This window comes from Lissotriton helveticus, chromosome 12, assembly GCF_964261635.1.
Source record: "Lissotriton helveticus chromosome 12, aLisHel1.1, whole genome shotgun sequence".
Lineage (NCBI taxonomy): Eukaryota > Metazoa > Chordata > Amphibia > Caudata > Salamandridae > Lissotriton > Lissotriton helveticus.
This window is the reverse complement of record NC_136073.1, coordinates 425,363,937-425,381,975: the sequence shown is the minus strand read 5'-3', so window position 1 is coordinate 425,381,975 and position 18,039 is coordinate 425,363,937. Positions and strand designations below refer to the sequence as shown.

At 48.2% G+C, this 18,039-nt stretch overlaps 1 protein-coding gene across 1 annotated transcript in view; it reads right to left on the bottom strand.

The window, feature by feature from the left end:
• Nucleotides 1-18,039, bottom strand: part of RBL2 (RB transcriptional corepressor like 2) — an 817,437-nt gene that overhangs the window by 44,112 nt on the left and 755,286 nt on the right. Inside the window, exon 21 of the mRNA XM_078670248.1 lies at nucleotides 74-238. Within this exon, the coding sequence (XP_078526374.1) occupies nucleotides 74-238 (165 nt within the window). The remainder of the gene's footprint in view (nucleotides 1-73; nucleotides 239-18,039) is intronic.

The window sequence follows — 18,039 nt, the reverse complement described above, 5'->3', positions numbered from 1 at the left end:
GCAGCACTCAAAAAGCCACATGTACTATGAATTGCCAATGAATGAATCAAATTCTCTAATATGTCCAGCATACCTTTGAGGGACTGCTACTGAAATAATAGAAAATCTTCTCTCGTAGGGCAAGAGGATCTTCCCTCTTGTGAGGAGAAATGTAGACGGGGTGATTCTGGGACAGCTGGACTCGGCGTGGTGATCCAAACCTTGTGCACGGATATGGAGATAGAGGGGGAGCTTCAATCTGCAAAAAAAAAAAGGAAAAAATACATATGTTCACACCAATTATGAATAAGGACACTACTAGCAGCAGTATATGAAAATTAAGTTTGAAGAATAATGGTACAAAGCCACAGTTTTAATGCAGCTAGAAGGGTCATGAGAAAAAAATATTGCCTTCATATAAATTGGGATATGATAAGAACACAGGATCTGACTCAGAGTTTGGCGAATGGGATACTCCGTCACAAATGTGACTGATATTCAGTCTGCGGTATTAAAAAATCCATTATATCATATGGAACTTGTAATACAGCGGACGAGATATGTGTCACCTTTGTGACTGAGAATCTCCTCTGCCAAAGTCAAAATCAATCCCTATGTTCCTTCTTTAAGCGTTCATATTTTTTTATAAATGTTAAGTTGAAAAAGGTCTGGCAAAGCACCATGTTGCTAAGTCTGAAATGCGATGTGGCGATTCCAGTTTGACAAAACCTGTTAAGGGAGCTAGGTGTACTCTTTTTTTTTTATTATGGTAAAGTTTCAACCTAATCCAAGTACTTACTGTGCCCTGACTCTGCTACTTCTGAAGGTGATTCTGGCTTTGGGAAGTGTTGTACATTATAAAAGTTAAAAGTAAAATATGATGGCTCAACTTTTTGCCAGACATTTCAAGGCATCTCACCGTCACGGTGGGACTTCACCAAAAGGGAATTCCGGTAGTGCACAGTGGTTTCAGACACATTGTGAGGGGGGAGGAGCTGGCTTTACTTTCCGTTTTTTTAAAAACTCAAATCGGGTTGGATTAACAATCTTGTAAAGCAAAATACCTTCTTTTCCAAATGTTACTTGCTGTTTGTATACACATTGAAAAGCTGTGAACATACAAAGGGTCACTGCTTTTAGGTTATTTGCTTCCCTAGTTGAATAGCTAATTTTGGTTCCTTGCACATTTTTGCAGACTGAGGTGCAGCTACATCACCGTAATGATGAAGGCCACATTGAAATCAGTTGCCATTAGGAGATCACAACATCAACAACATGTTACAATTGGACTGCCATTCTCTGGATTAAAAGCTATCTGGGTTGAATTCTACCAAGTAAAACTCACCCGTATTCCAAAAAGTATAGGAGCCATTCTTGACCTCAAGTGCATCTGAGCAATATTTGTTACTTTGTGTTTCATTTTCTCACAACCTCACAAGTACTGCACCTCTACTATGCACGTGTTTCTATGAGCACATATTTGTTTGTGGTATATTTTTTTCATTTAATGGCATGACCACTTTGATTAATTACAATTGGGACTACCTGTTGTGTTTCTGAAGTAAACTAGTGTTTCAAGAGGAGGTTACTATACCTTTCTTATCAAAAAAGGATGAATGTATTTCTGATTTTTTCGGTCAGGAACCATTGCTTCATAATGCGTATGCAACCCAGGTTCTGAGTTATAGATGGTAGCCATGTGCTTATTTGCTTGGCCAGTGCATAGCAGATCTTAATATAGAAGACTATCCACCTTGACAAACTTCATTTCGGCACAGCCTTATCTTTCTTTGTCCCTGATATCCCTCCCCAAAAAGCTGATTGTCCACTCACTAGTTTTAGTGTGATTAATATAAATGCTGAAGAATCTTTTAGGGTGCAGCCAATGGATTTCCTTCTCCTCTTTTGAGGGGTAAGGCAGGGCAAAGAACGTTGGGAGAGTGAAGGACAGCCCAATGTGAAAAGGAATCACAACGTTTGGGGAAAAAGGCTTACCTGGCCCTCAACACTAGTTCGTTTGGGAAAAAGGTGCAGTAGGCTGAAGTGATCTTAACCCCTTCGCTGCAGAGGTAATTCCCCCACGGTGCGGGGGGAGGGGGCAGAGCGCCGTGGTGCTCGTGACGAGCTCAGCTCGTCATGAGTCACAGTGGAGCTGTGCTCATGACGATCTGGGCTCGTCACTACCCCGCCCACTGATTAATTCTCCTGCACAGGCAGGGAATCAATCGCGCGTGGACGGGCCGCGGCCGTTATGACGTACCCAGCTCGTCATGAGCACAGCTCCACTGTGACTCATGACATGCTGGGCTTGTCATGAGCATGGAAGGAGTTAATGAGGAAGACAGTTTTGAGAGGCAGAAAAAGCAACAAACAGCTGTGCATTCGCTGGAATGGGAGTGCACGAGAAACGTCAGGACCATATTAACATCCCAATGAGGAATCACAGTTTGGAAGGGAACGTGTATCAAACTTTAACAAACTGCATCACAACAGGTGGTTTAAACAATGACGGTGAGTCTAGCAAGCGCAAAAAAGCCAAAAGGCCTCATAAATGACATTTAATAGTGCCAACTGTAAAATCTTGCTGGGCGAAAGGCAAAACAAACAATGAAAGATCTGACAGATTAGCTGTAAGGGGTTTGTTTAGCGGACTCCACACCAGGCCACAAATTTGCCCCAATGCCCAGCATAAATGCACTTTATAGAGGAATGTCTGGAAGTGAGGATAACATTAACAACATCAGGTGGTAGATTAAATGCAGTCGGCTGCTGTCGCTCAATTTCCACGTATGGCATTGTAGATTGAGCAGGTTCAGGTGCAAAACCATGCCCTGCTCCTGTGACAGAAGATCCTTTCACAGAAGTAGCTTAATCGGAGGACAACTACCTATACCTAGAAGGTACAGGTACTACACCCTCAGTACACGTAGTCCGAAGCCTAAGGGAGGACTTGGGCCCATTCATTCTTGACCTTCTTCAGAACATAGAGCAGGAGAGGCGGAGCCGAAAAAGACGTACAGGAGTCAGACGCTACACTCCAGTCCGAATGCATCTCCTAGAGAAAGCTTTCTTTGGTATTCTAAAGCACAGAAGTTTTCACACTGTGGGTTCTTGACAGTGGAGAAAAGTTCCATCCAAGTTTTCCCACTGTTGGAAGATGTCCAGCACCATCTCAGGGTACAGTCGCCATTCATGATGTGCCAAGCTCTGCTGGAGAGTCCACCTTGGTGTGTCCAACATGGCGTTTAAAGGTCCCACCAGGTAATCTCCGATTCTGATGCTCCAGAGGCGCAGGAACCGGGACCCAGAATCCCATTCTGCCCTGCTTATTGCAGTATCACATGCCAGTGGTATTGTTCTTGAGAACCTGCCCCAGCCTTCCTGTTAGACCTGGCCTTTTCCGTGGGTTTATCCCTAGACTTTTTGGCCCTTTTGTGTTTGACCCTGTTTTTGTTGGTTTTAAGATTCTGAGCACTTTACCACTGCTGATCAGTGGTAAAGTGCATATGCTCTCCAGTAAATTGTGACTATGGATTGGTATTTCCATGATTGGCTTGTTTGACTTACTACTAAGTCCCTAGTACAGCGCACTGTTTGTGCCTGGGGCATGTATGTCAAATGCTGCTAATGGGCCTGCAGCACTGCTTGTGTCACCCACACAAGCAGCCTTGCAAAAGGTTCTCAGACCTGCCACTGCAGTGTCTGTGCACAGTTTGGTACTGCCATGATGACCAGGCAAGTGCACCCACTTGCTAGGCCCTAACCTTCCCTTTTCTGACATGTGCTCACCACTAAGGTAGGCCCAAGGTAACCCTATGGGCAGGGTACAGTGTCTGTGAAAGGTAGGACATGTTTTGAAGTGTGTAAAATGTCCTGATAGTGAACTATAGGGAATTTCGTTTTTCACTAGTGAAAGCCTATCTGTCCTGTATGATAGAATGTGAATGTATTTATAACATCTTATAAGGAAAATGCTACTTACCTGTATGCATCTGTTCTTGGCAGGTAGAGCTGCAGAGTTACACACTGTGCATAGATGGCCACCTAGTGTTGGGCCCGGATGTTTGCAGTTTGTTTTGTTGTAGAAAATTCTTTGGAAGTCACAGGATAGGTGACTCCTCCTTTGGATGATACTGCGCATGGGCATCGGCTCCAGCCCCAGATTATTTTTCGCCATTAGGGAAGTGATGGAGCTGTACAAGAAGTAGTGATATCCATGTGATTTGTATCTAATTAAGAAAATACTGGAACAGATAAAGGTAGCCGGGGAGGCGGGTGGGCGTGTGTAACTCTGCAGCACTACATGCCAAGAACAGATGCATACTGGTAAGTAGCATTTTCCGTTCGAGGCATATGAGCTGCAGATTACACACTGTGCATAGATTGTATAGCAGTACCCACACTTAGCGGCGACCACCAGTATCTGTTGCAGTTGTTTGAAACAGAGTTTTTAGTACAGCCTGGCCCACAGTGGCTTGTTGTTTAGTTTGCACATCTACACAATAATGTTTTGTGAAAGTGTGCGGTGTAGACCATGTAGCTGCTTTGCATATATCATCTAGGGGAATGTTCCCTAAGAATGCCATTGAAGCCCCTATTTTCCTTGTAGAATGGGCTTTTGGAGGAATTGTTAACGTAAGTTTGGCTTTCTGGTAACATATTTGTATGCATTTAACAATCCACCTAGCTATCCCTGATTTTGATATGGGATTGCCTTTATGTGGTGGTGAAAAAGACACAAAAAGTTGTTTCGCTTTAAGAAAAGTTTGTGTCCTTTCAATGTAGTACAGTAATGCTCTTTTGACATCTAAGGTGTGTAGAGCTCTTTCTGCGACTGTTTGTGGCTGCGCGAAAAATACGGGTCGCTCAACAGATTGATTTAGATGGAATGGTGAAATGACCTTTGGAAGAAATTTAGGATTAGTGCGTAGAACCACTTTGTTATGATGCATTTGCAAAAAGGGTTCTTGAATGGTAAATGCTTGTAGTTCACTGACTCTTCTGAGAGAAGTAATAGCTACTAGGAAAACTACTTTCCAAGTTAGGAATTGCAATTCACATTTATGTAACGGTTCAAAGGGGGGGTCCCATTAACCGTGTAAGAACAATGTTTAAGTTCCACACTGGTGAAGGTGGCGTTCTGGGAGGGATTATTCTTTTGAGTCCTTCCATGAAAGCTTTTATAGCAGGTACTCTAAAAAGAGATAGATGTTGCCTATTTTGTAAATATGCTGCAATGGCAGCAAGGTTTAGTCTGATAGACTTGTAAGCTAGGTTACACTTTTGAAGGTGTAATAAGTATCCTATGATGTGTTGAATAGACACATCTAAAGGATTTATGTGGTTGTTTTGACAGTATATTACAAATCGTTTCCACTTAGCAGCATAACATGCTCTAGTAGTGGGACGTCTGGCTTCTTTAATAGCGTTCATGCATTCTGGAGGAAGGTTGAGGTAACCAAACTCTATGACTTCAGGAGCCAGATCGCTAGGTTGAGCTGACCTGGGTCCGAGTGTCTGATCTCTCCATGGTTCTGTGTTAAGAGGCACGGAGATAGGCTTAGTTTTTGGTGTGGTACCACAGATAGTTGCAGCAGCGTGGTGTACCACGGTTGTCTGGCACAAGTTGGAGCAACTAGAATGAGTTTTAGGGAATGTTGCTGTAGCTTGCGTACCACTAATGGAAGTAGTGGGAGAGGAGGAAAAGCGTCCGCAAATTTTCCAGACCAGTTCATCCATATCGCATTGCCTTTGGACAGCGGGTGTGGATATCTGGCGGCAAAGTTTGGGCATTTTGCGTTTTTGTGGGTGGCGAAGAGGTCTATCTGAGGTTGTCCCCACATTTGAAAGAACGGTTGAAGAACTTGTGGATGAAGTTCCCACTCATGGATCTGCTGTGTCTGTCGACTTAGCAGATCTGCCATGGTCTTTTGTACTCCTGGAACGTGTTGGGCTAAGAGGAAGATCTTTAGTGGTATAGCCCATCTCGATATCTGCTGTGCTAACTGAGAGAGCTGCAGAGAGTGTGTTCTGCCTTGTTTATGTAGTACATGACATGGCTGTCATATTGTCTGTGTGGACTAAGACAGCTTTGCCTGATACTTGTTTTTGGAATGCTTTTAGGGCTAGAAAACCAGCTAGTAACTCCAAGTGGTTGATGTGGAGTAACTTTTGTTGCAGTGTCCACCTGCCTTGCATGGTGTGATGCAGTAGGTGAGCTCCCCAGCCGGAGAGCGATGCGTCCGCTGACAAGAATATCTGAGGAATTGGCTCTAGGAACGGTCGGCCCTTTGAAAGGTTTTTGGTGCTCCACCATTGCAGAGAGCAATGAGTCCGAGTGTCTACCAACACTAGGTCTGTTAATTGACCACGAGCCTGGTCGCATTGGCGTGCTAGGCACTCTTGAAGCGGACGCATTTGCAGTCTTGCGTGAGGTACTATAAATATGCAAGATGCCATCATTCCTATGAGCTGCATGAACACTCGAGCTGGAAGCGAGTATTGCAGCTTGAATCTTGGTATGAGAGTTTGTACACTTGTTATCCCGGTTGGAGAGGGATAGGGTAGTGTTAGTTGGGTGTTTATTGTAGCGCCAAAATATTGTTGTATGTGTGAAGATTGCAGATGTGACTTGGTGTGATTGACTGTGAATCCCAAGTCGTGAAGCAGTTGAATAGTAGCTTGAGTGTGTTTACACACTGGATGTATGATCTGGCTTGTATGAGCCAGTCGTCTAGGTATGGGAAGACGTGAATATGTTGTCTTAAGTGTGTTGCTACTACTGCTAGGCATTTTGTAAACCCCATTGGCGCTCTTGTGACTTCGAATGGGAGCACTTTGAACTGGTAGTGCTGCCCGCCTAGCACAAATCTGAGATATTTTCTGTGCGCCGTGTGGATGGGAATGTGGAAGTAGGCGTCCTTGAGATCTAGAGTGACAAGGTAGTCGTTTTGTAACAGGAGTGGAAGGACTTGTTGGAGTGTGACCATATGCAAATGATCCGACTGTATGTAAATGTTTAGAGGTCTGAGGTCTAGGATAGGTCTTAGAGATCCATCCTTCTTTGGGATTAGAAAATATAGGGAGTATACTCCTTTGTTTTGCTGATGTTTTGGGACTATTTCTATTGCATTGTTCTGCAGGAGGGATATTACTTCCTGTCTGAGCAGTGTTAAATGTTCTTGTGACATTGGACACTGCTTGGGTGGTATGTTTGGGGGGGTGGATGTTAGTTCTAGAGAGTAACCGGATTGAATTATTTGAAGCACTCACCTGTCTGATGTGATGTTTTCCCAGGCTGGCAGGTATTGTTGTAGTCTTCCCTCGACAGGAGTGGAATGGGACGGGGGAAGGGGAGTCATTGGGCAGGGGTAGAGGCAGAGCGGGAGTAGTTGTTTTTACCTCTGCCTTTATTATGGTTACCCCTGTAACCTCCCCTTTGGTAGCCCTTACTATAGGTGGATTGTGTAGGGGCTTTGTATGAGGTAGAAGGTGTGTCCGTAGAGTATCCTCTGGTGGCGCCTTGATAAGATGAGTGGCAAAATGAACGTCTGGGAGCTTGCGACTGCAGGGCTCCCATAGATTTGGCTATATCTGTATCCTTTTTTATTTTTTCAAGTGATACATCTACATTGGGTCCGAATAAATGTTGTTCCTCAAAGGACTTCAGGTTTGAACCCTGATATGCGTAGCCAGGGATGTCTACGCAATAAGACACTGGTGTTAACTGCCCTGAATGCAGGGTCTGCTGCATCAAGTGCGCACCGAATAGAGGTGTTTGGAATATTTTTCCCTTCTTGGATAAGCTCATTTGCTCTATCTTTGTACTTAGCAGGGAGGTGTTGCATTAGTGATTCTAATTTGTCATAATGTGCCCTGTCATATCTGGCCAATAATGCTTGTGTATTGGCAATACGCCACATGTTTGCTGCTTGAGACGCAGTTCTTTTCCCTGATGCGTCAAGTAGCTTAGACTCTTTCTCTGGTGGGGGAGCTTCACTTGATGTGTGTGAGTTTGCTCTCTTGCGTGCATTGGAAACTACAAGTGAGTCTAGTGGTACTGGACCTTTAATATATGCTGGGTCTGAAGGAGCAGCTTTATATTTTTTTCTCTATTCAAGGGTTAGTGACCCGAGTTCTGACTGGGTCCTTGAAGACTTCAGGAGCATGCTTAATCACTCCTTTAAGCATTGGTAAAATGGATGAGGACCTATGTGCATTATCAAAGGTATCCATTAAAAAGTCTTCATCTACAGGGTCTGTAACATATCTACTCCATGATATTGCGCGGCTCTGTGTATCAATTGATTAAAACCCATAGTGTCTTCTGGTGGGGAAGGCCTTGAGGGGTATATGTCATCTTGAGGGACATTAGGGACGTCTGGGGTGTTATAATCATCCTACGGGTCAGGTGAGCCTGGAGGAATAGATGGATTATCTATGTTATCCCCTATATCATCAGAGCTATCATCCCTATTGTCATCGTCTGGTACGATAGAGGATGTAGGGGAATGTTGTGGTAGGGGAGCAGGTGGTGATGGTATAGGTGTAGGAGAAGGGGAAGGAAGTCTTAAAGGAGAGGTAGCCATGTCCTTTTTCTTTGAATGAGGAGCTGGTGCTGGTGTATCCAGTGGTCGCTTTTTTGAAGCTAAAGTTAGCTGACCAGTGATTGGGTCTTTGGTTAGAGTCTTTTGTGCAGGGTCTGGATGAAATAAGTCCTCTGTAGGAGGCTGATCTTTTGGTGGGGAGGGAGGTTTCGGCACCGAAGCGGTTTCTTTGTGTTTTTTAGCAATGTCTGTAACCGGAGAAGCAGGAGTCTTTTTCGGCTCTGATGATATTTTCGGCTCCGATGATTTTTTCTGCTACGGTATATTTTTGGGATCCGATGGTCTTTTTGAATCCGAAGCGGGTTTGCATGGTTCCGGGCTGAAGATCGAGCCATTGTTCTCCTAACTCTTCGGTCCCGGATAGTCTTTTAGGAGCGGAAAGAGGCACAAGCAGAACAGTCTCTGGCCTCGTGCTCCGGGGAGAGGCAAAGGTTACACACTTCATAAAGGTCGGTGTGGGGAAACTTCAACCCACATTGAGGACACTTTTTAAATGGCGTCCTTTCCATGATCTGGAGTCGAGGCCTAGTTAGGCCTGAAGGCCTTCGACGATGACCGGAATCGAAATCTTCGGTGTTGAAGAGTAGCGTCGACTGGAAAAGCGTTTGAAACTAATTTTCTGTAAGTTGGTGAGGATTGCGTGCCGAAGGAAATCGGTTCCAACACGGAGCGCTGGAAACACATCCGAGCCCGGTGGCGGAAAAAAACAATCTGAGGATGGAGCCGTTGCCCATGCGCAGTATCACCCAAAGGAGGAGTCACCTATCCCGTGACTTCCAAAGACTTTTCTACAAAAAAACAAACTGCAAACATCCGGGCCCAACACTAGGTGGTTATCTATGCACAGTGTGTAATCTGCAGCTCATATGCCTCGAACATATAACTTCTCTTTGGGACCAGATAGGAAGGTAAAGTTTAATATGCCTGAACTTAGAATATAAAGATGCATCTTTTAGTAAGGCTGATTTTTACATTCTGTGTTTGAAAATACCACTTGTAAAAAGTAGGTATTTTCTTGCTTAGCCATCCAGTGTGCCTCTGCTAGGTTTGTGGATTGACTGTCTGGCTTTAGAGTGATAGGTGGTGGGAATATGCATTCTGTTCAGACAGGCACTTGAAGGTGGTGGGGGGGGGGGGGTTTGAGGCGTGTCCTGCCTTTCCAGGGTAAGTATGGGCTGGGCTGCATTCAGAGTAGGGGGGAAGATTACCTTCACACCTGAATGACATGGTCTGCCTTGGACAATGCTGTCTCTACCACCTGCCTGGAAGCTGCACCATAGACGACAGAATTGGTTTTTGCTGAGCACAGACACTTTCTGCCTCCAGAGAACAAATGATTTTGTACTATGAAAAGTGGAGCTCAGGCCCCTGATCACTTTTGGAATTCAAGAGGAACCTCTGCCACAGAGAAGAGCTGGAAGAGAAACACTGCCCCTTTGCTGTGTGCGTTCTGGGGTAGGCATACAGTAGCTGTTTCTGACAAGTAGGGGAACTGTGTGTGTAACCTGCTTGACAAAGTATCTCCAAAGGCTTGCAGTAGAACTTGCCCCTGTTCAAGAAGTCCCAGGAACAGCAAAGGCTTCACCATCCTTCTGGGCACCATCTCTGGAACAGCTGGCTTCAGTCGCTGCAGAAGAAAAGAGCTGGCTCAGTGTCCTGAACGCACCGCAGAAGGCACCCCGCACTTCACACCGCATCCTTGGTCTCACTGACGCCACTGGGCGACTGTCACTGAGCCGCTGATTGCAAAGCATCCTGTGAGCACAGCACTCCGTGCTGCCTCGCTTCACTCTGCCCGGACATCACCGACAGCGTTGCTGCCCAACCTGAACATGAACTGGCTCTGTCACCTGCACAGTGACCTACCGGCACCGCATCGAGCAAGACCTCACTCCGCATCATAACCCTTGGCCTCACCGACACCGGTGGACGACCGTCACTGAGCCGATGTCTGAATCACGCCATGAAGGCACTGCACACTGCACACTGCACCACTTCCACTTCACATTGCAATCGCTGCAGTTGCCCCGATCGACCCACACCAACGTGTCGACTGCAACAAGAAAGGTACTGTCTTCGAGTCTGTCAACACTTCAGCTGACCCATACCGACGCGGTCAGATAGAACTGTTAGACTCTGTAGTTTTCAGCATCGCAGTAGCCCCGGACAGAGCTATGACTTGTAAAAACTGTTCTCAGCTATTCTTGCAAACTGAAGATTATCTTGCAATGTAACTATTTTTACAGTATTGTATATTAGATTTTTGTTCTATGGTCTTGTTGGTTGAGATAATGTTTTGCTTATTTTTCTAAACTGGTGTGGTGTCCATTTGTGGTGTTTTCACTGTGTTACTGTATGCATGCACAAATCCTTTACACACTGCCTCTGAGATAAGCATGTCTGCTCGTGCTAAGCTACCAAGGGGGTGAGCAGGGGTTATTTTAGAATTGCATCCCCCTTACCCTGACTAGGAAGAAGGGTCCCTACTTGAACAAAGGTGCAAACCATTGCCAACTAGAGACACCCATTTCTAACACTTCCCATGATGGATAGCAGGAAGTCCTTCAATAAAAGGTTGATAGCTGGCAACTGCAATGGATTGATGTGGAGTCGGTTTTGCACTAGAGACCCCTGATCTCCACCTCTCCCTGATGATCTTCGCAACCCACCAGTTATGTATCAGCCACCACTGTCAGCTTGGGGGATGGGGATGATGGGGAGGGTTCTCCTGCTGGTCAGGTTGCAGTTGAGCAGCCACCACTGCAGGTCTTGTGCAGTCTGCTCCAAAACCTTTATGACAACCAACAGGTTTTCTTGTTGCTTGGTCCAGTGAGAATTCAGATCTCATTGCAGACACTGTGTATGCATACTGGGGAAGTGGACATGCAGGATGCATGAGGCCAAGAAGCAGTAGAGCTGCTCTTACCAACATCTAGACCCAAGGCTGAAACATCAGGATCACAGCCCGAATATTCTGGACTCGTTGCTGCAGAGGAAAGGCCATTAACTGCACCAAGCTGCTGTCAAAGGAAGCCTTTGTTAAGAAGTTAGGTGTGACTTTGGCTCATTGACCGAGAATCCCAAGGATATCAAGAGGGACACCGTCGTCTGGATGTGGTCTATGACCGACTGTGTCAAGCTCGCCTTAAACAGGAAGCCATTGAGGTAGGAGAAAAGGAAAATGCTACTTACCAGTATGCATATGCTCGTGGTATGTAGAGCTGCAGAGTTGCACACTGTGCATAGATCGCCACCTAGTGTTGGGCCTGGATGTTTGCCGTTTGTTTTTGTCCTGAAAAGTTCTTTGGAAGTCACGAGATGGGTGACTCCTCCTCTGGACCATACTGCGCATGGACATCGGCTCCATCATCAGATTGTTTTTCGCCATTAGGGAAATGATGGAGCTTTGCAAGAAAAGGAAGGATGTCCGTGTAAACTGTATCTAATTAAGATAATACTGGAACAAACAAGGGTAGCCGGGGAGGCGGGTGGGCGTGTGCAACTTTGCATTTCTACATGCCAAGAACAGATGCATACTGGTAAGTAGCATTTTCCGTTCGAGGCTTTTGAGCTGCAGATTGCACACTGTGCATAGATTGTATAGCAGTACCCACCATTAGCGGCGACCACCCCTATCTGTTGCAGTAGTTTGAAATAATGGTTTGAGAACAGCCTGGCCCACATTAGCTTGTTGCTTGGTTTGCACATCTACACAATAGTGTTTTGTGAATGTGTGCGGTGTAGACCATGTAGCTGCTCTGTAGATGTAATCTAGGGGAATGTTCCCTAAAAATGCCATTGTAGCCCCTATTTTCCTTGTGGAATGGGCTTTAGGAGGAACAGATAACGTCGTTTAGCTTTGTGGTACCAAATTTGTATGCATTTGACAATCCATCTAGCTATCTCAGAATTTGATATAGGATTACCCTTGTGTGGTGGTGAGAAAGACACAAAAAGTTGTTTGGTTTTAAGAAAAGGTTGTGTTCTCTCAATGTAGTATAGCATTGCGCTTTTGACATCTAGGGTATGAAGAGCTCTTTCTGCTACTGTTTGTGGTTGCGAGTAGAAAACTGGCAGTTCCACAGATTGATTGAGGTGGAAGGGAGAAATTACCTTGGGTAGGAATTTTGGATTAGTACGGAGAACGACCTTATTCTGATGCATTTGCAAGAAAGGTTCTTGAAGGGTTAGTGCTTGTAGTTCCCTAACTCTCCGTAAATAAGTAATAGCTACTAGGAACGCAACCTTCCATGTTAAAAATTGTAGTTCACATTTATGTTAAGGTTCGAAGGGAGGTCCCTTTAGCTGTGTGAGAACAATATTTAAATTCCACACTGGTGAAGGTGGTATTCTGGGAGGAATTATTCTCTAAAGGCCTTCCATAAAGGCTTTAATAGCAGGCACTCTGAATAGAGATAGATACTGTCTGTTTTGAAGATATGCTGCTATAGCTGCAAGATGTAGCCTAATAGATGTGTAGGCTAAGTTACATCTTTGGAGGTGCAGTAAGTATCCTATGATGTGTTGAATAGACAAATCGCACAAGTTACTACTTGTGTAACAATATATCTGTAAGAGACATTAGTTAGTGATAGATTCCTTACCTTAGAATATCCCCAGGCGTCAGACTGGATCCGGAATTGTTTTGCGTAGCAGTACCCATGCGCGTCTTAGGCATCGTCCGCGGCTCCGCGTCCGGCGTCGTGGCGCCGTGATGACGTTGTCGGAGTACTTAGAAGCCGCCTCCGCGTGCTGACGTCAGTTCTTATACACAGCTTTTCCACGCCAGATACGCAGAGCCATGATAGAACCAACACTGGTGCCATGAAACTAGGGCCCTGAAAGTGGATGACCTTAACCCTAGATATCGGTTCCCAGAACGGGGAGGATGGGTGGGTCGGTAAGGAATCTATCAGTAACTAATGTCTCTAACAGATATATCGTTACACAAGTAGTAACTTGTGCATCTGAAAGAGACACGTTAGTGATATATTCCTTACCTTAGAATAGATACCCCAGCAATACCAACCCCGGTGGTGGGTCTGCGAACCAATAATCACACCAGAAAGTCCTGGAGGACGGAACGGCCAAAGAAGCCATCCCTCCGGACTTGGCTGTCCAGGCAGTAGTGTCTTGCAAACGTGTGCAGCGAGGCCCACGTAGCTGCCTGACAAATGTCCTGCAAGGGCACACCTCGGCCCAGGGCAGTTGTAGTCGCCGTGGCCCGAGTGGAATGAGCCCTCAGCCCAACAGGAGGTTCCTTCTCAGCCAAGGAGTAACACTCCTGAATGCACAAGGTGATCCACCGAGAAATGGTCCGCTTGTGCACCGCCCGTCCCTTCTTAGCACCCACGTAACCAACGAAGAGTTGGTCATCCACCCGGAACTGGCGTGTGCGATCCAGATAGTAAGAGCGCACGTTTTGGGTCCAGACGGTGGAGCCGCTCTTCCTCTTTCGAGGGATGCGGAGGCGGAAAGAAGGTGGGCAAGGTGATGGACTGCCCGATGTGGAAGGCCGTGACAACCTTGGGCAGGAAAGAGGGTCTTGTCCGCAACACAACCTTGTTCGGATAGACAGAGAGGAAAGGAGGTGTGGAAGAAAAAGCCTGGAGCTCACTCACTCTCCTGGCACAGGTGAGGGCAACCAGGAAAGCGGTCTTCAAAGTAAGAAGACGGAGAGGACAGTTATGGAGCGGCTCAAAGGGAGCACACATTAGATAAGTAAGCACAAGGTTCAAATCCCACTGGGGCATCACGAAAGGAACAGGAGGAAACATGTGTGTGATGCCCTTCAAAAACCTATTTACAATTGGGGACTTGAACAAGGATGGCTGATCAGGTAGCCTTAGGAAGGCGGAAAGGGCAGAGAGGTAGCCCTTGATAGTGCCCAGAGCAGAGCCCTGCTGGGCAAGAGAAAGAAGGAAGAGGCGAACCTCAGAAAGCTGTGCAGAGAGTGGATCCACAGCCTTTGCTGTGCACCATGCTACAAATCTGTTCCACCTGCAGGCGTATACTGACTTTGTGGAGGGACGCCTGGCTGCCAGAATGACATTACAGACTTCAGGAGGCAAGTCAAATGGCCTCAACTGTTGCCGCTCAATCTCCAAGCTTGTAGGTGGAGACTGGACAGGTTCGGGTGGAGGACCGTCCCCTGCTGCTGCAACAGATGGTCCTCCTGAAGAGGCAGACGAATCGGGGGATCGACAGACATGCTGAGTAGCTCTGGATACCAATATCTTCGTGCCCAGTTCGGAGCCACAAGGATAACCTGGGCCCGGTCGTGCCTGATCTTCTTCAGCACTCTGGGCAGAAGTGGTATAGGCGGACAGGCGTACAATAGACTGCAACTCCACTCGCGACGAAAAGCGTCGCCGAGCGAGTGCCGCCTTGGAAATTCCAACGTGCAGAACTGATGACATTGCGCGTTCTCTTCTGTGGCGAATAGATCTAACCAAGGCTCTCCCCACTGCTGAAAGAGTCCTTGCGCCACGTCCGAGTTCAGACGCCATTCGTGATCCATCATGCACCGACGGCTGAGTTCTTCCGCCCTGGCGTTCAGAGAACCTACCAGGTGTTGAACCACCAGAGTCACACCCTGATGTTCCAGCCACTGCCAGAGGCGCAGAGCCTCCTGGCACAGGGTCCATGACCCCACCCCGCCCTGTTTGTTGCAATACCACATGGCGGTGGTGTTGTCCGTGAACACCTGCACTACACTCCCCCGGACAGAGGGGAGGAATGCCTTCAGTGCAAGATGGATCGCCCGCAGCTCCAAAAGGTTGATGTGGAGCTGGGACTCCGCCGGAGACCAGAGGCCTCTGATCTCCGCCTCTCCCATGTGGCCCCCCCCGGCCCTGGAGGGACGCGTCCATCACAACTACGTGCTCCGGTTGGGGTAGGGAGAGGGATCTGCCGCTGACCCAATCGCGGTCCGTGAGCCACCACTGCAACTGTCTTGCAGTGCCCTCCGAGATCAAGACATGGTCGGACAAGTTGCCCTGATGCTGGGCCCACTGACACTTCATGTCTCAATGCAGAGCCCGCATCCGCCACCTGGCGTGATGCACCAGAAGGATGCAGGAGGCCATCAGCCCCAGAAGCCGCAGCGTCAACCTGACTGAGACTCGGGATAAAGGCTGAAAGGTCGGAATCAGAGCCTGAATATCCTGAACCCGCTGCTCGGGAGGATAAACTCGAAACTGCGCCGAGTCTAGAACCGCTCCGATGAAGAGGAGCTTCTGAGAGGGACACAGGTGTGACTTCGGCACATTGATGGAGAACCCCAGCAGGTGCAGGAGGTCGGCCGTAGTCTGGAGGTGGCTGACGACTGTCTGGGGCGAGCCCACCTTCAACAACCAGTCGTCGAGGTAGGGAAGACTGAAACCCCTAACCTGCGCAGATGAGCTGCGACCACCGCCAAAACTTTCGTGAACACCCATGGGGCGCTGGTAAGGCCGAAGGGGAGCACGGTAAACGGAAAATGCTCGTGGCCTACCGTGAACCGCATGTAACGCCGGTGGGCCGGCAGGACGGGGATGTGAAAATAAGCGTCCTGCAAGTCCAACGCTACCATCCAGTCTCCAGGGTCTAGGGCAGCCAAAACCTGAGCCAATGTCAGCATCTTGAACTTGAGCTTGGCAGTCCGGGCTGGACTGTTCCCATGAGGCACAGGGTCAGACTGATTTGCATATAGCCATGTCTGAAATGGGGTGGCTGAGTGGGCTAAAGAATGGTGATGGATTAAACCCAGATCAGTTGACTGGGGGTGAGTGTTTGATTTGCTCAAACGCTCCGTCCATCATCCCCTTTTGTATCGCTTTGTTCGCCCTAAGTGTGGCAGGGTATGCTCAGACGTGAGTCCCTTGATCACTTGGCCACTGGATTCAAGATTGCCTGGCTGAGAGGATTATGAATCCGAAACCGGTCCCAGGATGCTTGTTTCCGGTCCATGGAAGACATGGCTTGGCAGTTCGGGCTGGACTGTTCCCATGAGGCACAGGGTCAGACTGATTTGCATATAGCCATGTCTGAAATGGGGTGGCTGAGTGGGCTAAAGAATGGTGATGGATTAAACCCAGATCAGTTGACTGGGGGTGAGTGTTTGATTTGCTCAAACGCTCCATCCATCATCCCCTTTTGTATCGCTTTGTTCGCCCTAAGCATCTTGAACTTCTCCTTCCGGAGGAAGCCGTTGACGTTCCGTAGGTCCAAGATAGGGCGTAGGCCCCCTTTGCCCTTCTTGGGTACCAGAAAGTAGTGGGAGTAACAACCACACCCTACTTCTGGCCCAGGAATGCGCTCGATGGCCCCCTTGGCCAAGAGGGCCGTAACTTCCTCTTGCAGAAGTTGCAAGTGATCACCCGACACGCGGCGGTAGTGTGGTGGCATGGCTGGAGGGGTCGCCTCGAAGGGGAGGAAGTATCCCCTTCGGACGATTTGCAGCACCCACCTGCCAGATGTGACAGTGCGCCAGTGGAGGTGGTCATGGCGAACCCTGCCCCCCACTGGCGTCACATGGGCCTGAAAGCACGGACTAGGAGGGTTTTGAGGCGGATGCTGCAGGGGCAGGTGTGGACTGACCTCTACGTTGTCCCCGACCGCCGCCACGGCGGTTTCCACGTCAGCCACCGCGCTGGATGGTAGTCTGTGGCACGTGGCTGGCAGAACGTGTGGGGGCGTCCCTTCCTTGGCCACGAAAGGGGCGAAAGGCAGCCGTTTGCGGGCGCGGGGCCGAGAGGCCCAAGGACCTGGCCGTAGCCCTGGAGTCCTTAAAGCGCTCAAGCGCATGGTCTGCTTTGTCGCCAAAGAGGCGACGGCCATCGAACGGCTGCATGTCCATAAGTGTGTTTTGGACATCGGCCGAGAAATTGGCGGCCCTTAACCAGGCGTGACGACGAATCGCCACCTTCGTTGCCATCGCTCTACCTAGAGAGTCGGTAGGGTCCAGCCCACACAGGATGGAATACCGTGCCGCATCTCGGCCTTCCACAAGGGCCTGGTCGAGTTTAGCCCATACCTCCATCGGGCATTCTGGCAGCACGGCCGCGACTGTGTTCCACAGAGAGTGGGTGTAGCGGCCCAAGAGGCACGCGGCATTGACTGACCGCAATCCCAAACTCAGGGAGGAGAATACCTTTTTCCCGTAAGTCTCGTACCTCTTGGTTTCTCGGTCGGGGGAGCCGACGGGAATGCGGTCTGGGAATTGGAGGCCTGGATAACCAGGCTCTCAGGGGTGGGGTGGGTAGACAGAAAGCAAGGGTCACCCGGAGCTGGGCGGTGGCGTCTGGCCACGTTCCTATCCACAGGCTGCCCTGTGGCGGGCCTGGACCAAGTGCCCAAAAGAACGTCTGACAAGGCCTCATTAAACGGCAGCAGAGCTCGGCCGAGCTTGACTGCGGTTTAAGGACCTCAGTGAGGAGGTTAGTCCTCACGGCCGCGACGGGGAGCTCAAGGC